Source organism: Musca domestica, unplaced genomic scaffold (assembly GCF_030504385.1).
Source record: "Musca domestica strain aabys unplaced genomic scaffold, Musca_domestica.polishedcontigs.V.1.1 32, whole genome shotgun sequence".
Taxonomy (NCBI): Eukaryota; Metazoa; Arthropoda; class Insecta; order Diptera; family Muscidae; genus Musca; species Musca domestica.
In genome coordinates this window covers 11,071,247-11,084,950 of record NW_026712311.1, presented here as the reverse complement: position 1 = coordinate 11,084,950, position 13,704 = coordinate 11,071,247, and the positions used below count along the sequence as shown (strand labels likewise).

Here is a 13,704-nt window from a genome sequence, read left to right as displayed (position 1 = left end):
AGGCGGCAAGTACCGCAACATTATTTCTGCAGTCGATGTACACAAGGGCTTTGCCATTGTTGATTTGACACATACATTTTAAATTACATGTTACTCTGTTTGGGCAACGAGGGTGCATGCGAAACTATGTTACTCGACTAAATTGAACATGTACCACTAACACACCTGCCGTCACTAACTTGGTCTATTCGTATGTGACCTGTGTTTCAAACTGAAAATCTCTAAATATTCATTAGTTGTTAAATCGGATATCATGTATCAAAGATTTGTTGCTTGAAAATTATGAATTAATTTTTATTTTAGTGCATCAATGCTTTTATTAGAGTACCTGTCAATGAATGAGATAAAAATTTGGAATTATAGATTAACCGAAACCGTTCTTTTCAAAATTATTTGAGTATTTTAACAGATCACACGAACTTAAATGTCATCTGGTTAACTGCAGTTTCAAATTGCGAATTAGATGCATTTAAGATAAAGTGTGGGCTCGGAGGCCATTTACGCGTATACACTGTTTCTTGTTCCTTATTTGAAAATGGTACTAGTGCTTGAAGATATTTTTATACATTACGAATGACAATTTAATTGATTCAATCAATGCCATATCTTGGGTCTCAATATTACAATTCATTAAATAACTACACCATCGCAATGACATTGAAACAGCATCATCGATGTGCAAACGTTTCAACTTATCATCCCTGATTGAATTCCTCATTCTTATTGATTTATATTTCTATGGGATATGTTCATGGCAGTCTTGTACAGCGAGTACTGCTCTAACGGACGGAGGGAACAATGCAACGAAAGGAAAACAATGCACGCACACATACACACAACAACAACAACAAGTTTTATTCGTTTACAATATCTCAATCGAAGACAGAAAAATAACCGGCTGTTACTACACTGATGACGTCATATGGTTGGAAATTTCATTTTGAGAAAAGGAAGTGTGTTACATTTAGGATAATAAAGGACGAATGTTCTCTTTACATAAACAGACAACTTGCCCACCACAAGCTAATAGAGGGTTGCTTGCCATTAAAATACGTACTGGGAAAGAGTTTTATTCGATCAAGGATGATGGGTTCCGGCCATGCCAATGAGTAACAACTAGGGCTTAGCAAAAACCTATCCACTAAATGAAACCAGTGTATTAAGTTTCCAGACAAAAATATTATCGAGCTGAATAATGGCAAAAACATTCGTTCAGTTTTTTGACGATGCTTTAGCACTACTATTAATGACAGCAGCAGAAATAAATTAGTTATTCCTATGACATTTACAAGGCAGAATATTTAGCTTAAATTAATACAAATTAAACTCAGGAAAGATAACGAATTCGTTTTGAACTTTTTTTTACTTCAAGCGGTAGTTTGGTAAGGACCAATCAAAATGAAAAAATGATCCCAGCCAAAAATGCTGGGTGTAAATGATTTGACATATCATGGGATTTTTTTTAGCATTTTTCGGTTCCGAGGAACGCAATTTTCAACATGCCTTTTAGCATGATAGCTTTACGAATCATGGAAGAATTTACATTATTACAAACGCAGCTATCTTCAAGAGACCGATTTAAATAGACACGGACTTTTTTTCGATTTGAATGTAAAGAAAGAAAATGTCCAAGTGTAGCTGGAAAATCCAATTTCCTTTGAAATTCCAATTAATAGTTTTCCACTCTATGTGCTTATGGACGAAATCCATGTCAGGATATTTAAAGTGATATCAGATTTAGTGATATCAGATTAAGTGTACTCCTGCTGGACCAAAGTCTTTTAAAATACAAAATATGTACCTAATTATGTGAAACACCTATTTTTATATAAAGGGTTATATTATCTGTCGGCAACCGGACTGATACTTTTAAACTTATTAATAATACAGATCGATACCATCTAACGGACGACCGAATTTGTATTCTTTATATTACTTAGTTTGCGAATAGGAAGGGGATAATTCAAAAAGCAGACAAGACTATTATTTCTGTTATGCACAATATTTCTTATGTTCAGTTTATGGGAGAACATTGAATATTTAAAGAAAATAATCACGTCTGATTACCTTATTGCAAGTGTCCACTGTCTGTAATGTTCCCAGAAACACTTGCAAATGTCGTTGATATTCCTTCTTCCTTGCGGCACACCGGGAAAGGGAATTCACGAAAAATTACTAAATTGCAATTGTAATACATCGCAAATAAAGACAACGTCATGTCAAGAAGGATTGTTCATTGTCCCTCGACGTGGCGACTCAAAGTAAACGGTTGCATGTCATTCGTTTAATAATATATGGGTCATGTATTAGAACGCAACTGTTGATTGGACACACTCCTCCCAAGACGGTTGACACGAGGCAACCTCAACTATGCCAATAAATTACGTTAAGCATGTCTAGGCAATACGCCTGTGTGGGCCATTTGACATTATAAAATGGTTATGGATTTATTGTTTTAATGATTCTTGGCGTATAGATATCCGGCAACCAAATATGAGGATATAAGGACTACTGGAGTAGAGAATTTTGTGGTACTGGACGTGTACTTAAATATACATACATAAGTATGTGTTTATGCTATGCCGATGATCTGACAGTTGTATCCTAGACTTATCTTAGAGTAAATTCAATAGAAGGTTGTCTCCGATAACTTAAAATAACCGATAAATTAATTATTAGCAATATATTGTACAATATTTACCTGGAAGATGTAAATGTAAACTAAATTAGGGCCAGTTTCTCTTCTCTTCGTGCCATTTGCAAAAGGGTCACATCGAACGAGTAGCCCCACCCTCAACAATCACAATTCTTAAAACTTGACCTTTACCTTAGGCGATGAAGATAGAGGTGTTGAACGCAACAACAATAGCCTTCATGCCAATCAGAAATTGCAGCAAAGCTGTTAGTGGTTTTTTCTTGTTTCGGGGGCAAATGCAATTAAACACGGATTATCACAGTTACAACTTTACGTTTTGAGCGCCGCAAAGTAGGCACGTACTACTGTTTCACAGGGCATTTTAAAAGTATGCTGCATTAAATATTTACTTGCTTTCACACAGACACGCTTATGGGCGAAAGGCTTTTCTTCTAGAGGTTAAAGCACTTATTTTCGCGACGCACACACTCACACACAAAGGACACAAGGTTCGCGTCGTAAAGGAAAAAAGAAGGACACTTTCAGTATTTCTTAGTGACTTTTAGATTTCAATAAACTTGGGTTTTGTTAATTTGCGACCTAAGGAGCAAATAAACATTCAGGTATGTATTTGTTTTTTGCCTACATTTTTGTCTTCTTAGCGATTATTTTATTTTTTCTTTGTGGTTTACGTATTTTTGTTTGCTTGATTTGTGTGGAGACTTGCGACCGCACCAACCGAAAGTCAAAATACGTTTTCAGGGTGGTTTCCTTCGGCAAGAAATGTTTTGTCTGTTGGGTTTTCGAAACAACGTTCGGCTTTTCGATTGGCATTTAAGAGCACGAGAAACACAGCTTTCATCTCAGAGCATGAGCGAGGGAAGTTAAGAGCAGCAGAGAGAATAGTGCATGTGTGGTGAAAAGCTCTTGTGTGGTGTTTGTCAAAAATTTGAAATAACAGTTAATTTCGAAAATATATTCAAATTAACACCAAATGCAAAATATGTAAAGGAAAATGAAAAGTTTATAAAGGAAAACAAAATCTCCCAGAAGAGAAGCACCCTACTATACGTGTTCCCTCTTCAAGAGTATTGTTACATTTCCTTTAAATCAGAAAATTAAGACTAAATTGTTCATTACATGTTGTATTAAATTGTTATTAGTGCTAATTTTTACAAGAATTGAAGCAATAATACGTAGACGTCATTGGTCGGTTGTTAAAGAAAAACTAATGAAAATTAGCAATTGCTCAGTTGTGCTTTAAGCAGACACCAATCTGAAGCAGTGACTGTTGTGGCATTCAATCTTGAGGCAATCAAAATTACGTAAATACAACGCCCTAATTTTAAAGTGTATTTTAGTTTCAGAAAGAAATATTTGACTTTTTTAACAACTCCCCACAACTTTAAGAGTTAACCTCCTCGTTGCAAGCGAAATGAGCAAATATACCTACTATGTATGCATTATTATCCAACCACTTTTATCATTGTTCGCTAGTTGAGTATTTTTTTTGCATCGATGCCGTTATTTTTACATATAGTTTTTGCAAACTACTGCGCATAATCCTTTCATTCTGCATTCTCCATTAGTAAATTCACAAAATATGTAGCTCGCAACCATAGAGAAAGCCACTTCAAGGATGCTGCTTGGAAAAATAACAGCAGGCTTTAACATACCACAAAATCCAATAGTTGGTACAGATGAATCGGAAGAGAGCGTGAAGACGAGAGTGCTTTTGCACTGTCTTTAAATCAGGGGTGCTCAAGAAGAAATATCTGTTTTCAGTCAAATTTCTCTTTGCTTATTTAAATCAAGAACAAAACAGTGTTAAGTCATTATTTATACAAATATTTTTTATCCATTTGCTTTATAAACTATTTTGGCAAACATTCGTGCTTAAAAACAATTAAATAGAACAGTAAAATATAAAGAAAAACAGAATTTTAATTTTCTCTGAAATTATCTCTTTTTTCTCTTCATGTTCTAGAACACGGTTTTGAGCACCGCTGCTTTAAATACATTCTCTTATCGTCGTTTTGAACTTCGAAAATAGCAACAACTTGCCACTCTTTTCTATCCGTATGTCGTCGCTTGAGTTTTGGTTGCAAATCTTTGGTTTCCCCCACCTCGTTGACACATTCAACAGTTCATTCATAAAAAAGAAACAAAAATGGCAAATCGAAACCGCTTGAGACAAACGTGGTCGGATTTAACTTGTTTTATTTGCATTTACCAAACGCCTGCTTCTGCATTTGCTTAGCATCGCAGGCGTATTATAACCAGTTCTTACAATTTTTAGGCGAAGCTTGAAATCGAAACTTGTTGCATGAAAACGACACTTGAAAGATCAGGTTGTTAATTAAATATGTGTAGGAAGTTGGGAGTATTATTATTCTAGAGTTCACGCCAAAATTGTGTTTGATTGTTGAACGCATAAATTCTCTTTCGGATTGGATGAATTTTAAATGGTGTAAAATTTCGGGCTGAAGAAGGGATAATTTGTTTGGATACCTTTGCTCGTTTGTATTTTTTTTAGTAATTTTTCCTTGACCAACAATTTTAGCAAAATCTCCTTTATGAATTTTCCCGTTTAAAAATATGTCAATAGTTTAAGTATCGTGACGGATAAGTTGTGATTGAAATGCATTTTCAAACTGGCTAATCTCGACTGATTGTTAAACTTCTAAAGTTAAGATTATATATTCGAGACTGTAATTAAGCCCGTGTAGCCAACTCTATTTAACTTTTATTGTAGTTTCTTATTAGACACTTTCGTCATACTTGATGTAGTTGACTTTGACACCGAATTGTCGCAATCGACCTACTATAAAAATACCACAAAAATATTCGAATTCCATAGCATTGGCATGAGTCCCTATGTTATCACTAATAGAAGAAGAAAATTGAATGAACTCTAATCATTGTTAAATGTGAGATTCTTCTTTAATGTAGCTTGATGTTTGAGTAAAATGTTACTATTATTCGTATGATAATGTGATAACAAAGTACACTTCAATAGAGCATTAAAGCTACTAACTAAGCAACTATTCATACTTGCAACGCACTCAAACAGTTTTAAGAGTTTGGCTATTTCTGTCATGGAACAGGTAATGGACACCAATATCACGCATCATATGAATGTAAGAACTTTGTAATGTAAGAAAGAAACTTTTTTCAAAACACCGCGCTATTTTTCGTATTTTTCACAGCAAAATTGTTTCATATAAGAAACATACTTATGAGAAATTTGTTGATTTTTTTATTATACAATCAATTTAATTGAAACCTAAAAAATGCATAAACGCATATGAGGAACTAGCTTACAAAAAAATACATTCACATAAAAACAAGCATGTAAAGACAAATTGGCAATTTTCAATCTGTCTCTTATATGTGTGGTCTACCACCATTACAAACTTCAAGTAACAAATTTTAAAAAATTACTTTAGAAAATGTGGCTAAAATTAACAAAACTAACAAAAACCTGTACAGAAACAATTTTGTGGTACCTAAACAATTTCATTGAAAAATGTAGCTTAAATAGTGGAATATCAGTAGATCAGCGGTTCCGTTATTTAGGGGGATATAACAAAATATGGTCCTATAAGGTACATTTTTAATACCTAACATTTTAAGGACCTAAATTACATTTGAGTAAAATTTTATCAAACTGCTTTATATCGTTTGAAAGCTTAAGTATTTGTCACAGATGACTAAAGCAATTGATGACATGGCTAAATCAACATAGAATTTTATGGTGAAGCTGTTTTTTTTTAAATTTAGCTTTTTCTTAATTTGTTATTTCCTTTTGTTAAAATATGGCAAATATGTTGTATTTTAACAAATTTAAAATTTTTATGAATTGAACATCTCGGACGGGGGCTACTAAATGATACCCTGGACGTGGAGGCGAAGACAGTCACTAATGTGAGGTACTATGCTCCTAGCCACGTTAATTCTTATTCCTCGGAAGAGTAGAGCAGTCGAGTGCCATAAAACTCTCTCTTTAAGGGACATTTTACATGTTTCGATTTCATCCGAATTTAGTAGTTAGTATTCATATGGCAGGAGCAATGTGTCTGCGCTATCAATTGTGCTCTAATTCCAATACCTGTGCCCACAAAATAAGAATTGAAAATGTGTTTTGCTGATTAAAATTTCAAATATTAAATTATAGGTAGTGCGGTTGGTACCAACGAACGTATAATGCACGGACTGTTTTGAAATTTATATAGACTGTGTTTGTTTGTTTGTACGAGATTGTCAGGTGCACATGGTGCAACGACATTCAGTTATCCACAGGAATAATTTTTAGTCCAAGTCATTCCCGGCTGTGCGATTATTGTTCGACGACGATCGACTTTTTCTTTGCTGTATACGAGTTGCCTTGTTCAATGTACCGATTATACCGACGTACATAAAGGAACAAACCACCATTGTTTATAATGAAGTGAGAGTTTGTTGTTAAGCAACAATCCTGGCATTTAGTCTAGGAGGAAAAACGTCGACGCTAAATGTCACAAATTCTGTCATTGAATTACTGGCTGATTATAAATGTTATGAATGGAATATTCACATTCTTATGCACATACATACACTCCGACATTATGCCCACACCACCCACAGTCATGTAATGTTCATCTCGATGTTGTAATTGACTTTGCTGGCACAACACGTTACTGTAGCGGGTGTGTACTCGAATACTAAACACAAGTTTGTAGCACACGTTGTTGCAAAACGAGAAACTTCCCCTGTTACAAACAGTCGACACTTTAAAGAGCAACACGATCTCAAAGGTGCCGGATGCATGCAGCCTAACTATCAGATGTGGCTTCAGTTTGTGTATTTCTTATTAAACATTTCATCCTCCGTGTCCACAAGTGAAAGGGGCATTGCATTGGAAAATGTACTCTGGCACTAATAACAGAAAAGGAATTTCTGGATTTTTAATTGAGCAGTCTATGGGTCCTGCAGTGTTTTTAAAATAAAAATAGGCAAAAAGACCAAAAAGGCTTATAGCATGTTCACAGAACTTTTGTTTAAGGCAGACAGGCAATTGCTACCCAGAAAATCAAGTTTTTATTTCAGTTCTTTCACTTTTTTCGTCTGGGAGCAACATTTTTATGTTTCCATTTTATGTTTTGTAGGTGCCGTGTCGGTGTCCGAATATAATCCGCATTATGTCCGCTTCCAAAATGGACAAAATTTGCTTAGGCAGTATGACCGTTTGATGTGTGGACTATTTACAAAAATAATTAATTTTAGAAATCTTTGATTCCGGTAGCCGGTGCGGGACATACTTGAAGGAGAACATTTCACTCCGCGGCCAAAGGCCGACTACTTACAAAAATTATGAAATTTAGGTGCAAGACATACCCAGTGGAGAAAATCTTAATTTTTTCGCACACCCAATCTTTTTGGGTATACCGATTATTATGTAGATTATGTCCGCAACTTTGTGGGTATTATGACCGAACCCCCATAATGGAATGAGGATTATGTCGAAGAAAAAAGGTCATAAACCACAGAAAGTAGCGGGTATAATGGGTATGTTCAAAGACTTTCTACTCTGATTATGTCGGGCACCGGCTAACGCGAACTTAAGTTTACTACATTTAATAATTTTTTTTGTAGGTAGTCCTCACAGCAAACAGTCCTCTCGTTATTATGGGGATTATGATCGAAAAAAGTTCATAATCCCCATAATTGAAATGGGGATTATGACCGAAGGGATTATGTCCGAGCGCCGGTTTAAATAAAAGTGTAAATAGCAGTGGTGTCAAAGGTTAGGTGATGCCACAAACCGTGAAATATTAGTTCTACACCCATGATTTTACATATGCATCTAACTATCTCGCCGAGATGGGTCGATTTAGCTATGTGTGTCCGTCTGTCCGTTTTAATGACGCAAACCTCACGTAATTTTGCGTTGAGTCAGAGTTAGGGTCAGCATAAAAACCTTTAGAGCTTGAAATGGACCAACAACAGATTTTTCTGATTTTGTAGTCTCTCAGGTCATAATTATATACCAATTTATGCCTAATTTTGAGTAGGGTTAGAGTCTAGAACAGTGAAGAAGCGCACCTGTTGGGATCGACACAGCACAGCGGATGAAATGGACCATACCTTTAGTATGAAATATCCATTTTCAAACACGATATTTTACTTTGTTTAAATTTTGTGAATGAACGATTGATATTCTCTGATTGTCTACTTTGGCATTTCGTTTTGTTTGTGTTGGAGTTCGGTGAACCAAAATTTGCTTATAGAAAAAAGCTCTTTTAGTTTACTTTCGTACGAAAACCAAAAAATCTATTTGCCTTGCAATTGGAAGAAAAATAAGTTTTCTGAACAGGCTATTAATGTTATATAGCCCATTTACGTGTTTTGTTAGCTGTACAGCGTTTGTCAATTAATTAATGCAGAGTTGTAACGTTGGGCATATCTTGAAATGTAAAAACTTCTCTTAAAAGCCTCTTAGTGAGAAGGGTAATGCCACAGGCAATTGAAAATACGATAAAATAACAAAGAGCTTTTGCCTATGCTTACTTAATACTACATGCCCAGCTGTGTATTTTTTTATGAAAGAAAATTCACCACTAATCATGGTGAATAGGTAGATGTCTCAACTAAATCAATTGGAGTGGACAAATATATATGACATATGAAGGTGGGACATTTCATTGTTGCTTTGATTCAATAGATGGCGTTGGTAGTGAAAAAAAATGTTATGTTACCATATCCTGACATAGCATTATGTTGTAATTTAACAGACCTGGCGTTTTCATGGAGATTTCGCTAATTTCTATCGATTAAATGTACACGGATATTTTTTAGCCAATTTCTATAATTTTTTGCAAGTTTGCGGTATTTTCGAATAATAGATTTCTGTAACGTTTCTAATGCATTTTGGCATATTGTTGATCAACTATTGCCTGATTGCAACATTAAACGACATTATGCATTTTGTCCAATGATTTTAGTTTTATGTCTTTGACATGTATTCGTCTATGGTTGGATGAGATTAATGTCGCACTCTATGTTCCACTCTTTCCTGAAATTTAATTTTCCTTTCCGACAATTTTTTCAAGAGTGAATTAATCCAAAGGATGTTCTTTAGTGTGTTTAATTTTAAATTGGCCTGCAGTCCTTACGTTCTGTGATACATAGGATTTGTATAAGGTTTGCTATTATCATTGGTCAATTCTGATTTTCATGTTATCAGGTACAAACTTAAACCTCCACTACGACATTTGGTTGTGTGCCGCCAGTGGAAGATTTTTTATTTGTCCGTAGACTGTTTTGTTAGTCATGTTCGAAACAAACCTCGTGTATTTAGTTGTGTGGACATTTAAAACTCATTGCATTTTGTAAAGTTTCGTACAATATATTCGGCTATTTGTGTAAACTTTTGTTCGGTCAAGAACAAGGCAGACATGTCTGTCCGAGCATTCACGTGTCTGAACTTGCTTATTTTTTCACTTCTTCCTATTTTCTCCCTTATTATGATTTCTGCTGTCTGGCTTTCAACAGTCGAGCAAAGAGCAAATGCTACAGAGGAGACATGTCTGCTTTGTTAGCCTGTGATTTATGTTAGCGAAATACTATGCATCCTTTTCTTATTCGTGTCGTACTCTCTTACTCATCCTTTTTGCTTCTGCTACGCATTATAAAACGATTTATACAAAACGCAATGTTCACTTAATACAATTGCTGTCAGACATGGCTGAGACAGTGCCTGCTGTGGTTCGCGTTTGTTCGGCATTTTATGCATGTAAGTATGTATGTATGTTTAAATAACTACGAGCCCGAAATGTCGCTAACGCATTTAATGCTGAGCAGGATTCCTTTTCAACATTGATTTAATATTGAAAATGTTCACTATGGCTTCAAAATTGAATTCTATTCATTTTTGGAATCACTCCTGATTTTGGATGCTTTCTTCTGTTCATATTTCATAGACAATCCCGATGTTTTCTGAAAAATCTTTTTGAACCTATGTGGGCCTACTTACCTCTCTTCAATGGTGGTGGGCAACTGGCTGCGGGCCCGCATCATACTCAGGAAATGTTTGCCATGCGGTATGTGGTGTCCATTCTGGCTGCACCCTATACCACTACTTCCTTCCGATAAATACCCATTGTCAATGTCATGGAATCTCGGTGAGCCCTGCAGAGAAGAGCTATGCCCCAGTCTGGAATTACTAAAGCGTAACGAATCGCCATCACTGCAATAGCCCTGGTTGATGTCATTTTCACAGTATTCCGATATGAAATTGTGGGTGCCCCGGGCTCCACGTGTGGGTAAGGTGACGTGCGAATTGTAGCCTCTTAGCAGCGGCCGCATAGGTAACACACTGACCGGCTTGTCTTCTTCGTAAATGGTGCCAACGATTTTGGAGGGAATGGTGTGGTATTTGTTGGGCGTCCCTTCATTGGTAAGTGGAGATTGTTGCGAAGTAGGAGTGACAGGCTGAGAATGGGTGGCCGCAGGTGTCAATGATCGAAGGGGTGAATGTTGTTGTGGCTGCAAGACGCTCGGCCCGGAATTATATTCGAGTTTTCGCAATGCAGTTGGGGTGCCTATGGCGCTTGGTTTAGGTGGTGGCAAGCGGTTGTAAGTCGGTTCCTGGATAGAACATGGTGGCTGCTGTGGTTGAATAAGTGTCTGTTGTTGCTGTATATGTTGAGCGTTCGCATAATATGGTGACCTTTGCTGATTTTGATGCACCTCGGCCATGGGTACTGGCTTTACGATATGTGTGGGTAGCTGTGTCGAGTGATTGCTTGGGGTTTGTTGCTGTGATATGTTTGATGTGGACGATATGTCACTCTTCTCTCTTTTAATCATTTCCTGGGCGGAGTTTGGGCTGCTTAGTCGGCCCTTATTATCATTTTGCAGAGGGGAATGGGGTAACTTACTGGTGCCCTTTATGGCAGCAATTGGTTTAGGAAGTCCGCCGATGCAATTTGAGCTGTTCAGGGATTTTGAAGGCGGTATAATAAGGGACGTTTTGGATTCTGATTTGCTGGTCAAATTCGATTTAGTGTTTGGCTTCAGGGATGAATCCTTTCCACGGGGCAAAGAATTCTTGTTGCGGCTCAAAGTCGATGTTTTGCTATCAACATTAATGTCTTCCCTATTCAGCGATCTGGCGGGGCTTTTCTCTTTCTTTTCTGTTTTAGAGGCATTCTTTACTTGCTCTTTTTTGGTTTGTGCCTGCAGGAGTTTAGATTGTTTGGCACTTGCTTTGGTCTCCCTGGCTTTATTTGTTGCTGCTACAGCTATTGCGGGTGGTTTTATTTGAGAGATATGACTATCGTTAAGGCTTAAACTGGAATCCGAACGTTCAGAACGCGCCGACGAGAAACCCGAAGACGACGATGTCCTCTTAGATTGCACTTGGTTTTTGTTAGCGTTAATTAGGGTGGTTTGTTGTTGGCCCTGCTGCTGTTGCAGCAGTGGTTGCTTGTCCTTGTTGAAGATTTTAAGTTTGTCGAGCATAGAGTGCTTCTGTTGGCCCGTAACGGTGGGCAGTGCTGAGCCAGGGGCGGGGATTCCCGACTTAATTGAAGGCTGTCTAAGGCCATTGTTGTTCCCACTTTTCAGATTTTGAATAGTGTGGTTGCTAGACGGTGGACTGTTTGGACGGGAGTTATTGAATTCGCTGCCGCTTTTTCCTAAGCCTGGTATTGCTATAAAAAATGGAGGAATACAACAATTAAATCTTTAGCAGTTAGATATTCGTTAAAAATATGTTGTGATCAACGTGATCAGTCAATTTGTCAGAAAGGTAGCTTTGGAGGATTATAAAGAGTGCGTAGGCCTATAGTGAAATTTTTGTAATTTAATCGGAACTTAAACACTAGAGCAATCTAAGTTCGACTTAAATCCAACAATATAAAAACAATATACTAATTTTGATTTGAAATGGATACTTGAGAAAGTAAATTAGCAGAACATAACCGTATTGTTGAATACATATAAGTAAGTCAAATGTTAAGGCTGTATTACGGCTTACCTGTCCGTCTATAATAGGTAAAAAATATTTTGGAAAAATACTTACATGGAGCGTGATTCGGAGTTGGGGGTAAAGGTCTCACTTTGTCTGGAGGACATCGTCTCTGTACCATAACAGTCGCAGGCAACGGTATGGCAGTTCCATTGGCCTTGGTGTAAGCTTGGGGAATTTGTCTGAAAAAGAAGAGGGAATATATTTATTTGTGTTTCTGCCTCTTTATATAAAATTATATTCAGAGTAGATGTGAGTATGATCCGGTGAACCATGCTTTGCATTTTGAGATGCGCCGTCCTCTAAGTTGTTCTTCAAATTAATTATTTGCCTTTATCTTGAAACTAATTTGTCCGTCATTTTAACTCATCTCAATTTCCGTCAACCTATTCCCAATGAAACTACATCTTTGTTCTCGCCAATACACCCATTCCTTTGGCAAGAGGTTTGAATGCATGGCATCTGTATCAAATATGGAAACTAGAAATGCCAACAAGATATAAAACTTATTATCCAGACTTACTATGAATAAGTCAGGTTGCTCGGCTTGTTCTTGTCAACCAGAATGTCTGCTTTCGCATACACATACATGAAATCCTCCTGCAAAAACGTTAAAGCATCAGGTCTACAACTTTCAGAAGTAGACCCGTGTTTTCCCTTGTTAGGATGTCGTATGAAAAAGATGCGTTGCGAAGGGCAAGAAAGTTAGCCACAATGGGTTTTTAGACTTTGCTTAGATGATTCAAGCTTTTGCCAGAACTATTCAAGTGTACCACAAAGCGGTCCGATGACTGTTACCTGCAGATGCATATCGGCTCTGGTTCTCGTATCACCTTTTGTTTGAACAATGTTGCCTTTTCCTACACACAAAAACATTTTATTGTTTAAATAGCAGTCTGTAGTTGTTTTCATGCCTCTACAGAACTCCATAGATTTGTAAGGGACATTTGTGTTGCGAGTAACTCAAACCTAATGTTCAGAAATAAGCATAAAGTTGCATACTGCGAACTCTACAGCAGCAGTTGTCGTCAGACGTAGCAAAGAAGGGGAGACAGGA

At 36.8% G+C, this 13,704-nt stretch overlaps 1 protein-coding gene and 1 long non-coding RNA gene across 8 annotated transcripts in view; one reads left to right on the top strand and one right to left on the bottom strand.

The window, feature by feature from the left end:
* LOC105261554 (uncharacterized) overlaps positions 1-13,704 on the top strand; it is a 167,670-nt gene that overhangs the window by 24,966 nt on the left and 129,000 nt on the right. The gene's annotated exons all lie outside the window — the stretch shown is intronic.
* The window catches only part of LOC101887273 (protein sickie), a 157,644-nt gene that overhangs the window by 30,906 nt on the left and 113,034 nt on the right, over positions 1-13,704 (bottom strand). For 4 of the 5 annotated variants that reach the window (XM_005179373.4, XM_011292547.3, XM_020035349.2 and 1 more), the window contains 2 exons: positions 12,702-12,829; positions 10,650-12,330 (listed from right to left, as the gene is read on the bottom strand). In XM_005179373.4, coding sequence (XP_005179430.2) covers positions 10,650-12,330; positions 12,702-12,829 — 1,809 coding nt within the window. Of the gene's footprint in view, positions 1-2,701; positions 3,244-10,649; positions 12,331-12,701; positions 12,830-13,704 lie in introns of those variants that run through there. The other variant, XM_059125155.1, reaches the window with a different exon arrangement.